General features: G+C 41.1%; 2 protein-coding genes across 3 annotated transcripts in view; one reads left to right on the top strand and one right to left on the bottom strand.

Annotated features, from left to right (window-relative positions):
* LOC115046733 (thymocyte selection-associated high mobility group box protein TOX-like) overlaps nucleotides 1-8,344 on the top strand; it is a 71,852-nt gene extending 63,508 nt beyond the window's left edge. For both annotated transcript variants that reach the window (XM_029507302.1, XM_029507301.1), the window contains 5 exons: nucleotides 392-622; nucleotides 3,026-3,106; nucleotides 4,738-5,136; nucleotides 5,708-5,847; nucleotides 6,628-8,344. In XM_029507302.1, coding sequence (XP_029363162.1) covers nucleotides 392-622; nucleotides 3,026-3,106; nucleotides 4,738-5,136; nucleotides 5,708-5,847; nucleotides 6,628-6,670 — 894 coding nt within the window. In that variant the 3' untranslated portion in view covers nucleotides 6,671-8,344. The remainder of the gene's footprint in view (nucleotides 1-391; nucleotides 623-3,025; nucleotides 3,107-4,737; nucleotides 5,137-5,707; nucleotides 5,848-6,627) is intronic.
* A 4,058-nt stretch (nucleotides 8,345-12,402) lies between these two features.
* LOC115045976 (large neutral amino acids transporter small subunit 1-like) lies at nucleotides 12,403-19,032 on the bottom strand. The gene is made up of 11 exons (XM_029506010.1): nucleotides 18,890-19,032; nucleotides 17,819-18,352; nucleotides 17,567-17,692; nucleotides 16,023-16,128; nucleotides 15,873-15,917; nucleotides 15,272-15,395; nucleotides 15,055-15,158; nucleotides 14,685-14,781; nucleotides 14,065-14,214; nucleotides 12,790-12,964; nucleotides 12,403-12,521 (listed from the first exon to the last, which is right to left on the bottom strand). The coding sequence occupies exons 1-11, from the start codon at nucleotides 18,960-18,962 to the stop codon at nucleotides 12,445-12,447; spliced, it is 1,611 nt and encodes a 536-aa protein (XP_029361870.1). The 5' UTR covers nucleotides 18,963-19,032; the 3' UTR covers nucleotides 12,403-12,444.
* Between the last annotated feature and the right edge of the window lie 2,876 nt (nucleotides 19,033-21,908).

Here is a 21,908-nt window from a genome sequence, read left to right as displayed (position 1 = left end):
TCCCGACACCCCTGCTGACGTCCTGTTAGTCTTCATTCACCCATGGCTGTAAATTGATCTGTTTTCTCTTCTCTGAGCAAGCCGTGGCTGCTCTTCGCAGAACTCTGCTGCCCTCACCCTCTCTCCATCCTTTGAGTTTCCTGTTTGCCTGCTTCAGTGGCACTGAGCATCACATGCATAGCAGTTCATATTATGGGTTTTTATATATCAAATTATATATGTTCAGTGTCTTATCCATTCAGTGTATTGTACCTGTAAAAAAAGAAAAAACTATCCTGAATGACTCCCCTGGCTTCTTTCTGTCAAGGCTGCAGCAAAGTTCATCAACACATTTATAACCAGCAATGTTTTCTTCTCTCTCCATCTTTCCCATCTCTCTTTCTGCCTCCAGATAAGCAGTGAGAAGCGGCCCTCAGCAGAAATGATGAAGCCCAAACCCAAACCTCAAAAGAAGAAGAAGAAGAAGGACCCCAATGAGCCACAGAAACCCGTGTCGGCCTACGCACTCTTCTTCAGAGACACCCAAGCAGCCATCAAGGGCCAAAACCCCAATGCCACCTTCGGAGATGTGTCCAAGATTGTGGCCTCCATGTGGGACAGCCTAGGAGAGGAACAGAAGCAGGTCTGGAAATATAGTTTAGGTTTGAATTCAAACAAATGCAGTAGAATTTAGAGAATTTTGCACAAATACAGTGCTGAACAACAGCCTATACATCTACTGACAGCATTTCCAACAAAAAAGGCATAAAAATCGTGCACACCAAGAAGTACAAACACCCACACATACAGCACAGTTATATTTTGTTCCCACCAGTAGATGGCATGTGTACTGCAGCCAAGCAGCCTTTCATTGGCATTATGTGCTGTGTAATTACCAGAACATTGCTGTGAGATACAGCTCACCTTAATGAGCTAGTTCTTCTCTTTCTAAAGATAATCCATCCGTTTATCCCCACTCCCTTGACTCTCATTAAAATGATTTTCTTTCTAAATTTAATTCTAGCTAAAGGAAGGAGGGAAGAGGCGGGGGGAAAATTCGGCACACAACAATGGCTATAATACAAAGCGGGATGTATCACAGGAAAGAAATGGTCAATATGTGAAAAATATAACCGTACCAGGGGAAAGCTTTGAAAATCAAGGACTGCTATGCTATGCAGTGAGCAAATACGCCCATACCCTTGTTCTGCAAAAGCAAACAATCAGATGTGAATACAATGCAGATACACAGATACACAACCCTCAATGCTGTTCTACTTGTTTGCAACTGGCACAAAATGTAGACATCTTAGCAGTCAGCCTTTCCTGTGCAGTTTCAATCCAAACAAAATAGCATTTTCTAAAAATGTGCAAGGAAAATTGAAAATCTGCATATTCATTAAAGCAAAGCTCCCACAAAGCCCGAGGCCCAGGTACAGTCCACACTTCATGTGGACACTAGTGTCCTTCCAACCTCCATAGCTGATGCCTCCTCACTCTGCATCTTCAATGGCCCTCTGACAAGCAGGAGTGTGTGAAGTTCTCATTTCCACTCACTTTATTTATATCTCTCGCCTGCTATTTTGATCCTGCCTAGAATACAGAATTAGTGACCCCCCCCACACACACCCACCTCCATCGTCTTGTCCTTGGATTCAGCTGAAGGGCATCTTAGCTATCCAGGAAGAGCAGTCTATTGTTTTTGTTGCTATTTAATGTCATCTCCAGCTCTGCGGCAACAGTTAGGAAATGCTAATGATGGCAGAGTTATAGGAGGTCATGATGTTTCGCCTAAGGGGTTTTCAACGCCACACAAAATCACAGCAGTTAGCTTCTTTTGCAATTAGGACTTCTCTTGGGATGGGCATGCTTTACTTAACTGAACGTATACTGTGTATAGACAATCTTCCCTAACAAACTGTGCATTTAAAGTGCTGCATTTTCTTTGTTTTTTTTTTTTTTTCTTCTTCTTGTAATGCTTCAGGCTGTAGATTATACTTCAAGCACACCAATGTGCTGGTAATTGGACCTCAGCGGCTTCTTTGTACCACCTGAAGCAGGTCCGCAAAATATCACCTGCACGTACCATAATGAAAGTAAAAGTACTGGAGTCTTTGATAGTTTAGTTGTTTGGTAGATAGTTTCGAGTTTAATCAAATTGTGGCACTTTACAAAATTTTACTTTTTTCATTTAATTCAGCTTGTTGCAAAATAAAAATGTCATCAGAAAAACCTTTCTCAGGGAAAAGGTGACTAATTTATCTGTGCCTATTCTTATACCAACACCAGCATGTTTTTTGTTGTTGCTCCCCTTTGTTTTGCATAATAGACATCATTTCACCTGTGGCCCTCACAGTTGATGGCCCTATTTTCAGCCACATCGTACATAGACACACTCACATTTATAGGTGTGCTTCATACGCTGCAACATATCTGCATGCAAACACACACATACAAATATCCGTTTGCAATCATAAACCCACATTCTTTTTCATGCAATTACATAATTCAAACACAGCAGCACCGGCAGTTACTGTAGGTGGATGATGGCAGAAGTTTTTATGTCACTGGAAAACACGGGGCACAGTTTCAAACAAAACTTAGACACCAGTTGTTGTCATTTGGCACATCCTAATGTGCCAGACAACAAAAACCATTCTGGTGTATCACTAATGTCAGTATGCTGATAGCAGTGTTATTGTGGAGCTACAAGCAGGTGGAGGGGGGGGGGGGGGGACGTTCCAGTTCATTTCTTTAGGTGGATTGGAATGGAAATGACGTGTTGCTACAACAGAGGGGGACACATTGAGATGAGGGAGTATTAGTGCTGTGATGAGGAAATAGAGGTGTTCTGTACCATTGGCTCTGATGGAAAGGGAAACATTAAGGACGTGTGTATATGGATGTGGGTGTGTGTATGTGTGTGTATGCAGGCTGTATTTAAGAAAGTGTTAGAGGGAGATATAAAAAAAAGCATATTGAGAGAGTATGTCAACCTTTTCTCATTTCCCAGTTTGATGTTTTGTTTTGTTTTTTTCCTTCACAGGGGTACAAGAGGAAAACCGAAGCAGCTAAGAAAGAGTACCTGAAAGCCTTGGCCGCGTACCGAGCCAGTCTGGTTTCCAAGGTAACACTTATGACACACAGACCCTGGCTAAGACTGATGAGAGATTGGATGGAAAATGTCTGCTAATGGGCTGGGCGGGGCTTCCTTGGGACGAGCTTCTGGCAGTGGTGGCCATATTTGAAACAATAATAACTGATTTCCATAGGGTGCAGATGTTGGGGGTTGGGGATTGCAGTTGATATTGTGATGGAGGGCTGGGGGAGGGGTCAGCCAATCAGATCACACAAGCATATGGCCATAAAATCTATGTGAGATGGGGGATAGAAAATGATCTCTCATGTGCTCTACGTGTTAGGAGGTTTAGGCCTGTTTACTATTTAACTGTAGAAAACGGTGAGAAGAGAATGTGATCTATGTATTATACCAACAGACACCTGTGTCATCATGCAAGAGACCATCCATTTCCTCCATCTCACCGTATACAGCAGAAAGTACATACAAATCCAAAAAATCTTTTTGGGTTTTGCTGCTGTTTCAACCACTGACACCCTCCAACTAATTCCCATCCATGACATCCTTTTTGCCCAGTGAATGATGGTGTCTCGTATAGAGCAGCATAGTAACACGGAGAATACACAGAACAAGGAGGAGGGCTGAGGATTGCATTGTTTAGTGCCGTCTTACATTAACAGCACACAATATAGTGTGGGGAAGATTCCTTTTGTCATTCCATTTGTTCTGCAGGCAAACAGCCTCATTTCTCTGCCTGGGTGCTACATATGTGCGTGTGTGTGTTTGTGTGTGTCTCTCTGCTTTCCCCATCTATCTGTCAAGGTGTCTATTGATCATTACCTCGGCCCCAGTTCCATTCATACAAATGGGCTCCATTACCTTCTAATCAACACTGATGGCTGGAGATGAGCAATCTGACAGTTCATCATAGGAGCCCAGAGAGGGTGGGGCAGGGTGGAGTTGAAGGTGGTGTATTATGTGGATGCTGCACCTCAGTTCAGAGTGATACTATCCAGAGTGGCAAAAGTCAAGTTTAGGGGATTTTGGTGTTATCCTTCTCACACAACAGCCACTTTTTAATTTAAAATACATACTGAGGCCAAGGACTGAAAATTAAATATAATATACAGTCTCATTACTCAGTGAGCATCAATATGCAAAAAAAATAAATAAAAATCCATTGTGGAGGTTGAGTGTCAACTGTCCTGTTAAAACTGTGTGGACACCTGCTGTGAAGCAGCTGTCCAGTATTTGGACCAAATTGTAGAGAGTCAGTATGTATAATAGAATTGTTCACTTGTTTTAGCATAAAACAGACATGGCAAACCTGCCTCTGTTACTCTTCTCATCTCAACCTTATCAAAAAAATATGCAGAAGCATATTTCCTCAACTTCTCCTTTAAATCCTTGTTTGTGAGTCCAAGTAAAAGCAAAGACAGAACACAGTTCCCTGGATGCTCCTGCGGCCCCCAGTCATATAATGAGGTTGACAAATGACGGGGATAGATAGCTGAAAAGGGGCTGGGATTTTCTCTAAAGTGTAATGGATGCTGCTATTACAATAATGAGAGAGGATATTTTTCGTGATCAGAGCTTGATGAATGATGATAAATGAGCTGTTGTGATGTTCTGAGCCTTACTTGCTTGCCATATTGAAATGATGCATTTTTCGTTCACAGACATACAATGACCCTGAACCAAAAAGTGCCCAGCAGACCAGCCAGCCCTCCCACCTGCTTCCCCCTAAGCAGCCCCTGTACAGCGTGCCCCCCCAGCCCTCCTCACCCTACCTGGGCCCGCCGGGCTCCTTCCCCTTGTCGGACCTCCAGAGCTACGCTGGGCCGCCCCGTCACACCCTCGCCCAGACCCTCAGCCAATCCCAGATGCTGCCGCCCAGCATGAGTGCCTCTCCCCCAGCTCCATTTCAGATCAGTCCGCCTCTGCACCCCCATGCCCAGCTCTCCCTGCACCAGAGCTCCCTGCTCAACCAGCCAATCCGCATGCAGCAGTCGCAGCCAATCATCTCACACCAAATGGGGCTCCAGGCATCTCTGCATTCCCCCCCTCTCAGCCAACAGGTTGGTCTCAGCAGTATGAAATGCATCTCATAGTACAGTCACTTCTGATTACCTTAGTAACTATCTTTAGTTATTTTAAAAAGCTGTGTTGATCTTTCATAGAACATTGAATGTAAATTTGACCTGTTGTTTTAATCCTCTTCTCCAAACGGAGGGATTTCTAAGTTAACTCTCATGACATAAATTAGAACAGACATCAGTCATTGTTTTATCCAATACTGAGAAAGAACACAATTTACTGTTTGTTTTTTTTTTGTCACTCTCTTCATTGTAAACCAGCTATTTTCTCACATCTATCGAAGACTCTTAATACTTTTAGTCCAACAGAGGGGTGTCATGTTGATGTGAGAAGTGTGTTGTTGAGATCCATTTTAAGCAAGAAATGAGAGTAAACTGAGACAGAAAGAAAGTGCTCTGCCTCATTCCCACTGTCAGCAGCAGCTGATAAAGACCACTGACACCGTTTGGCCTCTTACAGTATCATCAGTAACATGGCTCAGCAAACTCTAATGGCTGAAGCTCACACAGCTACAACAATATAACCTTGTCTCCTCTCTCCTCTGATCGGCAGGGATTCTCCCACATTCAGGCTGATTACCAGAACAGTGTCGGGGGCTCACAGTCTCCAGGGGCCCCTAACCAAGTGCACGGCCAGAACCCTGACTGGGATAGCGAGTACTGCAACAGGGACTGTGGACCCAACCACTGCGGGTGAGCTCATCGCATCAGTCACCGTATTGTGTTAGGACACTAATGGATATTTTGTGAGAAGACAACAAAAAGAAATAAACCAGAGACAAACGGCGGAAACTAAATGTTCACCAGGATGCTTTATTGTCGAGTAGTCGTCTAACAGTTACTTAGTTTTCCAAATGAGTTGCCCTAAACCACTTCACTCTCACTCTCAGACACTCAGAGTGTATTAATCATAAACTGCGATTTCCCTGCTAAAGCAAAGCATCTCCTTGAAATTGAAATGAGCAACGCAGCAATAGAGCAATGCTATTACTCAGCTTGGGAAAAAAAAAGTGTGACATCCAATTAAGTTTCTCCGTATTTTGCTCAGCACACATCACCTTATTGAATCAAGCTATTCAAGCAGGTACAAGAGGAAACATTGTTCTGTCTCACACCTGACACGTGGTGCTTAGACCTGCTCCATCAGTGTCAGATCATTGCAGTTTGGCGTTTTGGAGGGTACTGAAGGGAATCTTTTTTTCCAGCGAGCCAGCAAAGATAACTGGAGAGCAGACTTTGTATTTAACATTTGAAGTACCGCATGATCTGCAAATTATGACTTTTGTATTTGTTTTCGTTCTTATTGATGCAAGTTGCCTGTTGACAGCTTTTACGTTTGTTTTCCTTGAAAAGGATTTCAGAGTCTCACAGGGATTTCTTGCTGGAATACAGAAATACATGTCGTCAGAATATCATTGTATTCACATGTATCAGTATATATACATACATTGATACACATTCCTTCTTCCTCAGCAGTGGCATGGGAGCCCGGGACAAGCCTCTCTACCTCACTTGAAGTTGAAAGACCTCCAAATGTCAGACTCCAGGGAGCTTTCCAACATAACAACGTCATTGATGTATCTGCTTCAACATCATTTTTGTTTCTCTTTTTTTTTCTGATGGATTTTGAAAATCCCAAAGACTGCTACAGTAACTTCACCTATTTGCCAAGCACTTAGATCGGCCAGAAGCCTGAGGCACTTCTCTTACTTTTCTTTCCCCCCTTATCAGTGAACTTTGCATTTTTTGTGCGGGGGCAGTGAGCTTTGAGCTCATGCCAACATACTGGAAATGAAGACCAAAAGAAAATGTCTTCTCATCTTGTTTTGAATTTTTTTAAAGACCCTCTTTTTCTCCTCTTCACTCCATTAATCTGTGTTTGCCATGGACTGCCCTCATTGGGGAGATGAAATGCTGTAAGCATACTCACAGCGTAGGGGTCTTGGGTAGAAATGCAGGAAACTAGGATATAGTCACCTCAGCTGGGGTGGATGTACTTTGGGAGAGACTGAAGAACCCTGACTGAATAGAAGCAAAGTAAAATTTTAATGAAGATAGTCACAAACATAAGACATTTGTAAATCATCCTGACCCTTGTAAGGGTCTCCCTCATCTCCTTTATTTGTCACAGAGTGATTGTAAATATCACCAAAATGGATCCCTCTTATGTGTGTATTTAGCTGCAGTCCCTTGCTTTCATTTTTTTGATTTTTTATTTTCTGTTAAACATTCTCTTTATTTGGTTTTGTGGTTTTTGTGCAGGTGGATTCAGTGAGGGAATACACACACTAAAACTTGTGTTGAAACTGTGCTCACCAGTCGCATTTCTTTCCATTTAAGAGAGAAATGCAGAGTGAAAATAGCTCCATTTCCTCCTTAAAGTGGTGGAGCTCTGCTAGAGAGTGTTACTCTCTACACATGGCCTCAGGACGTTATGAAACTGTAGAGGTCAAAGATTGAAACCTCTCCTTTAACTCCTCCTGGTCGATAAAGACCGCCCCTCCCCACCTGTAACCCCTCCCCCATCCCTTAGTCCTCACACCACTTGTACAGGTGAATAAAAAAAGTTGCTAAATGTGAAATGTTACTAAAGGAAAAAAAAACATAACAGTGGGTTTTAAAGTTTTTGACTAGTTTTATTAGGTGTTTTAGAATTGTGTTGAACTCATCTTTATCATTTTTCATGAAGAAAAAAATTTTAAGATATTTTGTTTTCTCACTGTAGCAGGATTTGTGTTTCAGAGAAACGGTGATGGGGGTAGATATTACAATTTCTTTTTTTTTTTTGTGTGTATAAACCTGCCAAATGTACTTTTTGATTTGTAAAGCCAGTGATAAGAGACCCCCCCAACCCCTCCTTTTTTTCTTTTTTTTAATATCATGTTTTACAATATGGTCATTCTATTTAATTTGGTTGCAGGTTTCACATCTATTTATGAATGATATGAAGTAACATTTAGGCTTAATTTCATCAGGGTGCATTATTATTATTATTATTATTATTATTATTATTATTATTATTATTATTGCTCAAACAACATGATTATTAGAATAATAAATATTTTTTCAAAAATTGTTGTTGGTGCAATACCTGTGTACCAGCATTAGATTCATTTTGTGTCACAGATACTTCTTTTGTTTCTTTTGTCTGTAATAAAATGTTTAAAGTGGAGAAATGCACGTCTCTTCTGATTCAGATGTCTCGCTGTGGTTCACATTACTGAGTCTCAAAGTATTCATTAGCCATTTGATGTGTAGCACCTGATAGCTGCAGGAGCCTGTAAATTTAACTTTGCAGTTGCATTAAACCCCCCCACATGTTTGAATTATCTTTGATTATCTTTGCAATTATCTTTGCTGAAGTTAATTTGACTGTGGTCACGTGGCTCATTAGGTACAAAGTTTAGGGTTCCACTGAACTTTAACCTTTTCACAAATCTGTCTTCTTTTCAGTTTTTTTGTTTGTTTCAAATCAAATCAGGGTCACCATAGTAAATGAAGCAATTTTCTTTTCAATGTTTTTTTTTTTTTTGCAATGGAGTGGTGATAAAACTGGATTGATGCAGCAGTGCACAATCTTTCAGAACTACCTGAGGAGAAAGAATGACTGCCTTTTACTTACGAATTTCACAGTTGGATTAAAGGTAGAATAGAAATGGAATCTATCATCCCTCCCCCTCTTTCTCTCTCAGCCACTGTCCATGATGATGAGGAACATGATGACGCAGTGCCCCCTAGAGATGATTCATAAAACTCACTCAGCTCATTTCAGTTTCATGACTTCAGCTGGACTCTGTTTTAACGATCATAAAGCCATCAGAGGCCCCTGGGTCATCATTGTTGCCACTAATGTTAATATAGATGCTGAGGTAAGAGCTATTCTGAGACAAATTAAAGAGAACTGAAGAATCACTTGAGCAGCATATCATTTAAATTTTGCCAAATGAAGAAAATAAGCTTTAAACAAAAACGTCATGTTTTTCCTCACCACATTTAGGTATACAGTGTTGTGTCAGCAGTGAAGTGTCGACTGGACTCGCTTCGGCTCGGTTTTTGCATCTATTGCTGTTCCTCTGTCTCCATCTGCTGGTTTATCTGGTAAGTCACCTGCTTCAGCCTCAAAACCAATTAAACCTGCTTTTTACTGCTTCATCATATTTTTTCCCAGAGAGAAAAAACAATTTTTTAACACATAAAAGACGATTTATATAATTTCCTCATTTGTACAATGATCAATCCTGTCTCACCACTCATAAAGCTCTAAAAGCCCAATTATCATCAAAGTTTATTTCAAAAGAACTCAAATAACTGTGCCAAAGGTTTACAGCTTTTTCAAAGAATATTGAACATCAAGTGTGTGTACGTCTGTGTACTTTTATTTTCTGAGAACATCGCTCAGGGGACAAGTCGATTTATTTCGCTCCACTTGTAGAATTCTACTTGTGTTGACTCAAGAGCTAAATTTTCTCTACAGATTGATGCTGGTGTGCTTCACTGTGAAGTTGAGTCAGATTCAACTCAGCTAGATATAAATCATCAAAACTGTGTTTCCCAGGTGTTATTTCCCACAGCATATAGCTTACTTGAGAGCCAGTGTGGTCTGACTATGAAATGTTTTATTGACTCTTGATTTAAGAAATGCCTTCCAAAGCTGCTTTTCTATGTGTACCGTCTATGACAATGACTAAAGACCTGCAGACCTGCTTTAATATAAGCTGTACACACCTCAGAACCTTTGTTATTATACCAATTAAATGAACCATTCAAGGCCTCATTCAGATCCCTCCCTTTTCTAAAAGGTATCAAAAATATCTCCTACGTCACTTGTGCAATATTGGCTTCTCGTCCACCCAATCTCCAATCACTAATATTGTGTCTATGAGCACTGATACTGGTTCAATCAGCAGCCATCCAACCCTGTCATTTCCTCTTCAGGCGGAAATGAGCCCTCCTGACAGCACAGGCTTCAGCAGCATCATTGTCTGACAGCCCAACAAACAAGACAAGACAGACAAGAAGAGAGAGACTATTTCATACAGATCACGGCCAGGACACTTGATGGTTTAAAACGATAAACCATTGGATGACATTTTGAGAAAATTGTGCTTGTGAAACATTCTCATTTGGATAAGAGCTGACATGTGCTTTGGGATTGCTTGCTGTATATCTCCAGAGAGTCTGCAGCTGGCCTTTTGTTAACGGATGCTGATATTAGGCCACTGTAGTCAGTTTTTGTGCTCTCTGAGGAGCATAACATTACCCTCCCCATTTAGAAAATGCAAGCAGAGATTTGAACAAAAATATTTTTATTACATGTACCCGCCATGGTCACGGACGTACAACAGTTTCAATAACTGAAAGATTAAAAATATGCTATTGGAGTTTAGTTTTCTCCATAACATTTCATTAGGCATATACCATTAAAGGTATTAATTCATACATATAGTAATCCTTGTATTCACAGATTATGTTGTGAATAACATAATGTATATGATGACGCAGACAATATATTTTCAGACATGGTCAGAGATGTACTGTGTGCTTTATGATATGTGTGCTCTCTGTTTTAATTGAATCAGATTTTGATACAGTTTTTTTGTCCCTTCAGCATTGTGCTGCTGTTTGGTGTGCTCCAATTCTGAGTGAAGCTTTAAAAAAAAAAATAATAAAAAAAAAAAAATCATAACCTGGGAGTGATTTTTTAAGATAATTCACTTTGGATTATTTTACGAAATCTGTAATAAATCTGTGCATCAACTTTTATATCAATTTCTTTTTTTAATCTGTTTTAATCAACATTAACAACATCTTGATGCCTCAGTCTTTGCAAATTCATTTCCACTGTGGTGTTTTTAACCTTTGATTTTTGTCCAATTTGCTATGATGCCTTGGTCCAATTTTCATCACCAGATGATGCTTGATGGCTGTCTCTGAAATTTTACAGACTAGACCACATTTCATGGCTCGCTGTGAGGATGGAAATTGCTACTAAGAGAACAAAGATGTTCAGTGCAGTTTTCTACCAGTGTTTCCCATTCGTGGCTGATGTTTAAAGGGACTCTGGCTTTGTTCTGTGCAAAATCCGGAAACCTTTTACACCCAACATAAATTCCACCTTCCTTTGTTTTTACTCTGAGAACTTGATTGAATTGGGAAAGTGCTTGCAATAACTTTGGGGACTTATTGTACTTATTTTAAAAGTGGGGCTGTTATGTTTACAGTTTCTATAAAAAAAAATCGCAACATTCATTTTGGTCTTAAAATGACAATAAAAAAAGTAGACTAGTATCAGCACTGACACAGCCGGCACAGATAATACATACAAAACACTAACACTACAATGGAGTTTCCTAAATACAGCCACTAGAATGACATCTACACAGATCTGGTTCTTATAATAATGCCCCGCAAACAGGTGCTGGTATTCACTGTCCTCTCGGTAATCATCATCACGCATGGAGCACGGACAATACAACGATGAAGGAAACAGACCTGCTTCACAGCAACACATCACACATTTGACTCTGTGCTTTAAGATTGTGCTGTGTGTATTCATGAATACAAAAGATACAAATATAGAAATTAATTTGGGTTAAGATGAATATTAGTAGCTTATGTGTTTAATTCAATCAGTGATGTGCGAGTTAGTCTCTTCTTCGTCCAACGCCGACCTTTCTCTCTACACTTCCTATCCATTTTTACACTTCTTTTAACTGAAACTAATGCATTCATTAGTAGCATCCATATTTTATTAAACTGCAACCTATCAAAAACTATGTGTGGTTTTAGTTGTTAGTGTTTAGCAGTATTAAAGAAAGTTTAAAATGTTTTTACTCATTTTGCACTTCAGTCAAACATTAAACTTGCTGTTTTAGGTCACTAAAATATATTCTGCTGCTGCGTTTTCAACCTAAAATGAATTTTGAGCCTCACATTGAGAGGAGAGCATGACTCCCCATTAATGGACTAGCATTCAACATAAAGCACGTTCAGGCATTAAAGGAGATGAAAACTGATTTGGAGCGAAAGCAGCATGAAATGTCGAATTTTGAAATCTTGACAAAGATTCAGATTTTTCAAACACAAGAGCATTCATACACAAACCCTCCCTTTACAAGATTGCCAAGCTGCTCCTGTACAGCATATTCGAATTAGTTTCAGTCACCTGCTTGAATTGATGAAGGTTTAAAAAAAAAAAAAAAAAAAAGCTGTGGCCAGATTAAATGAATGTAAACATTTTCAAACAAAAATATTGACTGAGTCCTTCGTGCTGTTCGGCTTGTCCAGCCTTTACTCGGCCGCCTCATGTTGCCCCCTATCCTCAGGAACAGACATGAAGATCTTCTGACAGAACATGGTGAAGATTTCTGAGGAAAAACAACTCACCACATTAGTCATGCTTGTTTTCTTCAGCTAGGTGGCTGCAGATCAAGATGCTGTCAGGTCTAATTAAACAGCAGATCAACAGCTTGGTTTGACAACTTCACACAGACTTTATTAAAAAAAAAAAATGTATACGTGCCAACCCTGACACCTGAGCAGATATTTTCACATAACAAGCTGTAATCAATGCGTCCCCTGCCTCTCCTGAACAAACAGACAAAGACTATGGGAAAACATAAATGTCACACTCACCCAGCATCTTCTTGACCACATGGGGTTTCTTCCACTTGTAGCCCAGTAGGTACGCTGGGATGCCTGTGAGAATAATGCTGCTGCCTACCAGGCACTCAAATGGAGCTGCCCAGAAGGACACAACGATCATGAAGACACAGCCCAAAACAAAAATAATCGGGATGAAGAGATACACCTGCAGAGAGAAAACACAAGAGATAAATGTGCTTCTTTCAGAATAGAAAAAGAGATCATTGCATATTTTCGCTTGTCAATTCATATTTCATAGCTGCCTATCATTATATCACCACTCATAAAATGAAATCTATTGCTGTATATGCCATACATTGAATTATATTTAAAAAGACAAAAACATACAGTAATTCATTTTTATGTTGATTCTACCTGACAGGGAAGTAATTGGGGCTAAACTTAACAGGTTATTTTTAAAACCAGTGCTAGAAAGTAACAAATACTTTACTCAAGCTATTTACCTAATAGTGCTCTTAAGTACACTACATTTGTTTGATACCATCAGTGATTACTGAGCCAGATGAATAAAATGAAATACAATGAATAACTAAATTATGTGTGTGATGTGTCCCTAAATGTATTTCCACAGGGATGAATTCCCAAATTACTCAGCAGTATATATCGTACATTTTTCAACACCAGTTACATCCTTTAAATCCTGAAGCAAAACCCAACATCATTATGATTACTGCTATGATGTGATTATATTGCTTTCTCTGTTTTTATGATGTTTCATTAGATTTCAATCAGTTTAAATAAACACATTCTGAGAATCTTGCAGTACTTAAATTACTTAAGTTAATGAAGAGAAATGCTTTGTTGTTCTACCAGAAGCAAAATTTAGATAATAAATTGTTTCACAAATGGGTATCACATTAAGCGGAAAGCTTCATTTGTTTCTTATAAAATAAATGGAGCACTCGGGAGAGTCTTTCAGGAGAGATGAAAGACACAATTTATGTAATAGTCCCAAGATGAGCCAGAAACAAAGAGCCATGTATGCGTGCAAGCACCACTCCCATCCTGACATCACAGCATGGTTCCATTTCCAGCTAATAACAAGAGCAGCGATACAATTGTTATTCCATAAAAACAACCTGAAAGCTCTATGAAACCAGGAGACGTGTTTATGTTCAAGCCAGACAGAGAAACTGGCTGAGGTTCAGTCAGAGCCAAGGTCTTGAATCATGTCTCCACTTCTTTAAAATTGACTTTTCACAGATCGCTCTCAGGTGCAACAAGCATTTTCCACGGTTAATTTACCTTTATAGGCCTTCTGAGGTCAGGCTTGGCAAAACGCAGCCAGACCATGCCAGCAATGGCCATACCGACACACAGCCAGGTGAAGAAGCTGAAGAGATTGATGACAGAGAAGATGTCCTGGGAGATGGTGTACATCATGGACAGCAAACACTGATGTGAAAAAAAAGGAATACATGATAATATTAGTAGTATGTTACACACAAAGACACACCTCAAATACTTCAAACAGATACTGTTTGGATGCATTCAGTGTAATATGTGCTACATATACTATTTAGAGGGGAATAACTATTTTCAGAGGCCTCAATGCAACACGTTGCATGCATGTATGTGTATAAATCTTTGTGTTCCCAGGTACAAAAGCTATGATGTCTGACAAAAATAACACGATCAGAACATTTTTTAGCAAATAACGTATTCAAGTGACAGAAACCTGCTGGTGCTGTTGCAAATCTTTGGTTGCAGAAAACATTAACAAAGGTCACATGTGATGTACGTCATTATTTGGTACAAAATCCTAATTGGATAACACCAGAGTTCCTTAGGTGAAAGTTGCAATGGTCATGATTTATAAAACAAAAGGGTGACAGTCAGATGACTGCAAACAGCAGGAATCTTACTGTGAATATGAGGGATGGCACTGGTGTGAAAAGATCTGTGTGAACCAATCCCAGAGCAGCAGGGAGTTGGCCCTCTCGAGCTCCAGCATAGAACAACCTAGATGAGAGAAAGCTCTTTCATGGTTATCTTGTTATCAAATAGTTGACCTAGATAAAATATCCAACCAATAACAGCCTCACATTTTGGAACAACGCTCCTTTCCCACCTATCATATTAAGCCTGACATCCCAACAACTATGAACACTCACTCCTGAACTTGAATATCCTTTTCTCAAAACATCACGATCCAGTTTCAACATGTATACCCCCAAAATTAGTCCTATGAAAGTAGCAAAAGGTTATCAGTTATTCTCATATGTGCACACACACCGTGCTGAGGTGAAGAGGGATCCGTTGACAGCCCCAAAGCAAGACAATCCCACAAAGACAGGAATCAGCCAGGACATCACACCAAGATGATACTCCCCAAAACTCTGCATAAAAGCACATATGGTGACATATATTGAGGCAGCTTTTTTATTGTATGTACATGCGTACAACAAAACAACCAAATCCCATAACTAAAAAACTGAATTCTGATGCTCACCACGGCAACAGCCTCAGAATCGATCATAACTTGAGGAGAGATGGTGGTGAAGTAGGCCAGGTTGGTCAGAACATACACCACAGTAACTATGGGCATCGATATGATGATGGACAAGGGCAGGTTCCTACAGGTGAAAAGGTCGGAGGTCATTTTAGGGAACGTGTTGCTCTGTCTGTAATACTTTTTATTCATGACAGCAGTGGCAAAATTTTGTCTTCATGCAATTCCATTGCAGATGTGACCATTCAATTTAAAATATTTTCGTATGGTTAGTTGAAAACAGTGATCAGTTGTGCAAATAATGATATGATGTTTGAAAGCGTAAGCATCACATGCACCTCTATAAAGGCATTGCCTTTTATACGATGACAAAACAAATGGAACATCCCATCATGCAATGCAATCCAATTTATGCCATTTTGTGGAATTATTGAAATTATTAGCATTATAATCAATGGTATTCCTGTTGTTTTGTCCCAGTCTTCTATTATTATATTTCCATGCAATCAACTGAGAGTAAACAAGCTCAAAATATATATATAAAATATTTACAGGGGAGTCTGTACAAACGTCAAAACAACCTTCATCACATTTAAGTCACCTCTCTGGATTGATCATCTCTTCAGTTACGTAATTCAGGTAATTCCTAAAAAGGATAAGAAATAAACGGATTGGAGAAGGCAAAAGTAACAAACAAACCATTTCTATTTCTGCTCTATAATTACATTAAAATAGGTCAGAAATGCCTCACCAGCCTCCAAAAGCAAAGAGGCCGCTGTACAAAGCCAAGACGATGTTGTCAACCCCAAATTTGCTGCCTTCAAAAGCCATGTCTGGTTGCAGGTACGGCACATCACCTGCATGAGCAAAGAAAAATAAGAGAGTGAGGACAAATTAGGAAAATGAGACATTCTCATTTGGGGCTCTGCTCAGTGGTTGATTTTTTTGTGTTGAGGTCAATGTGTAGCTTCCTGCCCCTTGACAGGCTTGACATTTTCAACCAGCAACCAGAAGTGACAACTTCTGATCATGAATAGTTTCTTCCCAGTCCCCATTTCAGCGTTAGAAGAAAAACTGGATATTTTCATAACTAAACCTCACCCAACTCATTTCTTCAGAGCAGCGTCTCAAACCAGTTAGAGCAGCCTGGAGTTTTGCTTCTGCGTGACTCCCTCCTCTACCTGTTGCTTTCAGATGGTAATGACTTTCCTTTCCATGAGGCCTGTTATGCACATTGTTTTCTCACTCGGTCCTCTGAAAGATAGCCAGCAAAGCTTCACCGCCTAGTTTCCATGGTAATGCAATGTACAGCACAATGGTAGTGGGCACGGCTTTGCCAAAGGAGGGGGATGGCGGGGGGGGGGGTCGTGCAGCAGATGTAGCATGAAGCACACTCTTTCTTCCCGCCCCGCGCTCTTTTATTTTGAATTGCATGAAAGGAGCAGATAAGAGTAGAAAACTCTTAACACCATATTTCTTGTTACTCCAGATATAGTTAACATTTCACTTGTGAACAACAGCAGCAGCGGTCTTCCCCCACTATGGAAGAGATTTTATCATTTCATTTTCTACTATTTTCACAGTATCTTTTCTATTGCGTTCTGTGATATACATACTGCACAAATGTGTAATGAAACCAACTGTCCTCAAAACATCCACCGAGACACACGTGCACATGGCTGCACATGCACTCAGATTCAATTACATGGCTGCAGACAGACACGCCTTGTGTTCAGACTCAGCAACTGAGCAAACAAATTGAAAGGAGGGCAGTCTGCTTGGTTGGGCTCATTAGTGTTGGTTGGTCAATAATTTGATGATAATTTAGATTTGTTTAACATTAGAGACGAGAAAAAAAACTGCTTTCATTGTGAATGTTGGATATTGTCACACAATGATGACACATTGTGAAACTCAAAAATTGTACAGGAAAAAGTGTACTTAATCAATTTCCATTTTTTTATATTTTTCAGGACATCTACTTCTGTTTGTTTGCAATTATAGCACGTGGATTATTATATCACGAGTTTTACTGATAACTTCATTTAGCTGAGATCACCTTGCTATGAAGTTATTATAATTTCCCAGGGATGAAGAGGTTGACAAGATGATAGCAGCTCATGAAACCCAGCTGTTGATTAATCATTTAAAATGAAGGTGAGTTGAGACGTTTTTGTCTTTCATAGGCCTGAAGCCACAGAATACTTAATTGCCCAGTTTTACAATGATCCATAAAAGAAAAATCTGTCATATTTTGTGCCTGTGTGTCTCTGTCCATCAGTAAGTGGGACTCACCTGTGAAAATCTGTATAAAGCCGAAGAGGATGATGATGACCAGGGCCAGCAACTTGGAGGCCGTGAATATGTCCTGGACCTTGGTGGCTGCTCTTACACTGATGCAGTTTACAAACGTCAGTGATGCTACAGGAAGTGGGAGATGCAAAACACAATAGTATTAGGGAATCAGCTGGAATGAAGAACACTGCATGTAGAGGAAGAGAGTGTGTTTCTGTCGTTTCTCTTTGTATAAACCATCCAGCCACTCACTTAGACACAGGCAGGCAATGAGCTTGGCAGCACTGTCAGGAACCGCACAATTTGGGTAAAGAGGTTTCAGAAGATAGGTTGCAAACACCAGTGACACCACATACTGCGACGATGGTCGAATGATGAGCATCTCCACCCACAGCTTCAGAAAGGCTGCTAGCTCGCCATACACCTCCAGGATGTAAGTGTAGTCTCCCCCTGACTTAGCAATGGTTGTTCCCAGCTCAGCGTAGCACAGAGCACCCAGAGTAGATATCACTCCACAAGCAAGCCAGATGATCAGGGACAGCCCGGCTGAGCCAGTCTCTTTGATCACACCTGTTGGCGTGACAAAAATGCCAGAGCCAATGATGGTGCCTATGATCATTCCCACACCATTGAAGAGGGTGATGCTGCGTTTCAGCTCTATCTTCTCCCCTTTGGCAGGTGAGCCATCAGCGGGGCTCGAGGCTGTGGGGGCAGAAACCATGGGCGAGGATGGGGATGCTGGCTGCTCCACAATCAGACCACCTTGGTCTGGGTCAGCTTCAGCTGCTGGAGGAGAGAGGACAGCAGACCAGAAGATGAGACAAGAAAGTTTCACATGTGACTCGTTCAGTTTTGCCAACTTGAGAAAGTTTTCCGTGAAATTTTCTATGTTGAGACATTTATGTCATGTTAGTCCATGCCTCCATCAGCAAAGCTTTCAGGTGACGCACACCCTGAATTTAAGTAAATCTCTTTGAGAACCGGTCCCCGCAGACGTACTTGTAAAATCAGTTTGCCTGATTTAACCCTTCTCCATCAAGCTATAAACACAGGCCGCAACAGGAAAAAGGTGTTTCCAGGCCCAGGAAGGGGTGAGGCACAGAGGATGTGTCTTTCTAAAAACATGTCATTCTCCTTACCTGTCATCTGAGTCAACTGTCAACATCACACTTGCACATGGAAAAACAACACGAGGTAAATCTACAACTTCATCAACCTGGATGTAATCTTGCATCAGTAATTGTTGCATCAGAATGTGTGGTGGACTAATGCAGCACTGCACCATGTGGTATCTACAGACGCGTTAGCACGCACTGTACTTACCCCCCATCTTCTCCTGGCTCGGCACCTTAGCAACGCTCTCCCTGCTCCGTGATTTCAGCTCCGGTTCAGCCATCTTCGTCTCAGTCTGTGTTCCCTTGTCTTGTCTTTTTCCTCTTGTCCCCTTCTTCCTTCCTCGCTTTATGTCCCCTTCCTCCTATCTCTCTCTCTCACTCATGCACACACGGAACACACACACACACACACACACAGTCACCCCCTCCCCTCTTCACGCTCTCTCTCTCAAACCCTCCCTGATTCGTCCAACCTCACACACATGCACAAGCTCTCCTCTTCATTTGCACACACTACGTTCGTCACTCAGACTTCATCTGGCTCTGACCCCTTTGCCGCCTCTCCCTCCCTGCCGCCTCTCCAGGATACAGCAGGGAGGAGCTGAACCTTTGTGATGCATCTGCTACGTGAGCCTACGTGCACTCCAAAGAATGATGGGCTACATCAAAGGGGGAAGTAGGTTACTAACAGGCAGCGATTGCAGGAGCCGCCACGTGACGCTATAATCTTTTTGTGTACTGCCTAATCCAAGGCCATACAGTGTTTGTTTGTGTGCAATCTGTGTGTTAGGGAAGGATGCTGTGAGGCTGGCACTCCCTCTATTGGCCTCAACAAGGAAAAACAGGTGTCTTTGTTCTGCCTCCATCATGCAGATAAAATTACACTGCACAGTAAAAGCAGCAGGCCCAGTTCAGTGCAGAATAATAACGGAGACACTGGTATCATCTTACACTTTTCACACATTACTTCCTTACATGCTGATGTTTTGCTGCTATTTGTTTCTGTCAGTAGAATATGCAAGTTTAATCAATTATTGCTGTCAGTGTGGGAATATTTGTTGTAGACTGTATGTGAAATGGATGAACTTGATTTTGGGTGCACGGTACATTTCTAACCACCAGAGGGCGAACCGCTCACGTCAGAGATCCCATTAAGAGTATTATTTTATTTTAGTTATTTCTATTTGCACTGTACATTCAGAAAGGTCAGCGACGTGGATCGATGTGAGCAAAAACGATTAAAAGTGGACTTGCTTTTGTATACTGCTTCTGTTTTCCTTTTACTTATTTATCAGTTATGTGATGCACATAAAGAGAAATTTCTTTCTCTTCCACATAAAAAAGTGCATTCTGAGAATGAGCCCCGTTCAGTTCGAGCGTCAGTAACTGCTCACTTGCATTTCTCTGACAGCTGACAACGCCGGCCGACGAACACCGAGCTCGGTTCGGACGAACGTCTCGGCTCGTCGCGGGTGAAGCGGCGGCCGGCTCTGGATCGATCCAGGGCACTTTCTGCCGGCGGTCCGGGGACTTTCCCCTGGAGCACGAGGAGAAACCGGGTTCTCTGCATGTAGCCCAGAGAGCAAGCCTTCTGAATGCCCGGATGACAGCAGGGCGGGGGGGAGCATTAAAAGCCCGACAGACGGCAGCCGGTCACCGTCACGGTCTCCGAGCAACGTTCCGGTGTTAGATCGATTTGATTAAACAAATGATTAAACGAAATGGGAACTGTGCGGAAGTTGGCCAAAGCCACATGAATCGGATCTGATGTTTGATAGAAGACGGATCTTTGATGAGTACTGTTCACGCCGCGGGGGATCATGGGAAATTTTAAAGGCGCAGCCCCCGCCTGCCCTGATGAACGGCGGCCATACGCTCGCTGCGAAAACATATCGGCGTCCTAAGCTAACCTTTCCCCCAGTTAACCTCTGTGTGGCAAACTCCGAGGCGGAATTATTTCAACACATCACATGTAGATATCAATTTAGCGTGGACGAAAACGTAAAATAGCATACACAACAGTTTTTCACTGACAATATCTTGGTGCAAGTCGAGCGAGCGAGCTGAAAATGAATTTCTGGTTCGGACGATGTTCTTTAAAATTCAGACCGAATTTACACATTCAAAACACTTAATGGTCCGGACCCCCTAAAGTCCCCAAAGGTATTTTTTTATCTTGTGCACACAAGATAAAAAAAAAACACTTTGGGGATTTAAGGGGCTCAGTAATCTTCAGCCACCAAAAAAAGGCTATTCAAATACAGCAATGAACGCCGCCATGTTTCAAACATACCTGAGAAATCAACGAACTATTAAAAGCCATAAACGCAGCTTACCCGCTTTTCAAAGCACAGGCCTGCTGCTAACCTGCTCCCACCAGATTATTATCGTGTGCGCACAAGGTGATAACTTCCTCGAACAAGATATCTGTGTACACAAATTAATATTTTCTTCCCTCGAGATAATTATCTTGTACGCACAAGATAATAGTTATTTTTCATCAGTCAAACCATTTGTTTGTAAAGTGTAAAGTGCCAGTTCACCAAATGTGGTGTTGAGGTTAGAGTGTTTGTCTTTTTACTGCTAAAGTAAATCAGCTTCGAGACTTATTTTTCCCGTAGGAAGACAAACCATTTAATTAAAGTTAGAAGGTAAACATTGCCCTCATTGAAATGTCGAAGAATTAGACCCATCTTCTACATGTTTTTATATTGTGTACTTACATTATCCCAGATGTTTGAAGACATGCCAAACCTGGAAAACTGATCTCCAATCATGGATTTCAATCATACCTGCCAATGACGTCATTTCCGCTAAGCAGAAGCTGAGAATGGTTAAATGCAGTTAAATACTGCAGATAAACTTTGTTACACGACAGTTGTTTTCAATCGTGGCTTTTAAACAGATGAAAATTTTTACTTGTTGGAGGTCTGTTTTACAATAATAGTTTGAGCTGTCTGACAGGGGTTGGTGGGGTAGATAGAGTCAGTGTGTGGGCGTTAGAAACAGCCAGAAGAGAAGGGACAGAAATTATTTACTGCTGTGAGTGGGCCTGAAAATGTTTTGGCTGTTTGCTTACTATTCACAACTATATTAGTCCTCAGATCTGCTGTTGGAGTCAGACAGACACACATTTGTGTGTATGAATACAATAGTTCAGCATTTATAGCAGCATGCCATACAGCAAGATAAGGCATTAAAGCTATTTAAATTACAGTCCAAACTGA

Source organism: Echeneis naucrates, chromosome 7, assembly GCF_900963305.1.
Source record: "Echeneis naucrates chromosome 7, fEcheNa1.1, whole genome shotgun sequence".
Taxonomy (NCBI): Eukaryota; Metazoa; Chordata; class Actinopteri; order Carangiformes; family Echeneidae; genus Echeneis; species Echeneis naucrates.
The sequence above is the reverse complement of the archived record's forward strand: the minus strand, read 5'-3'. Positions and strand labels throughout refer to the sequence as shown.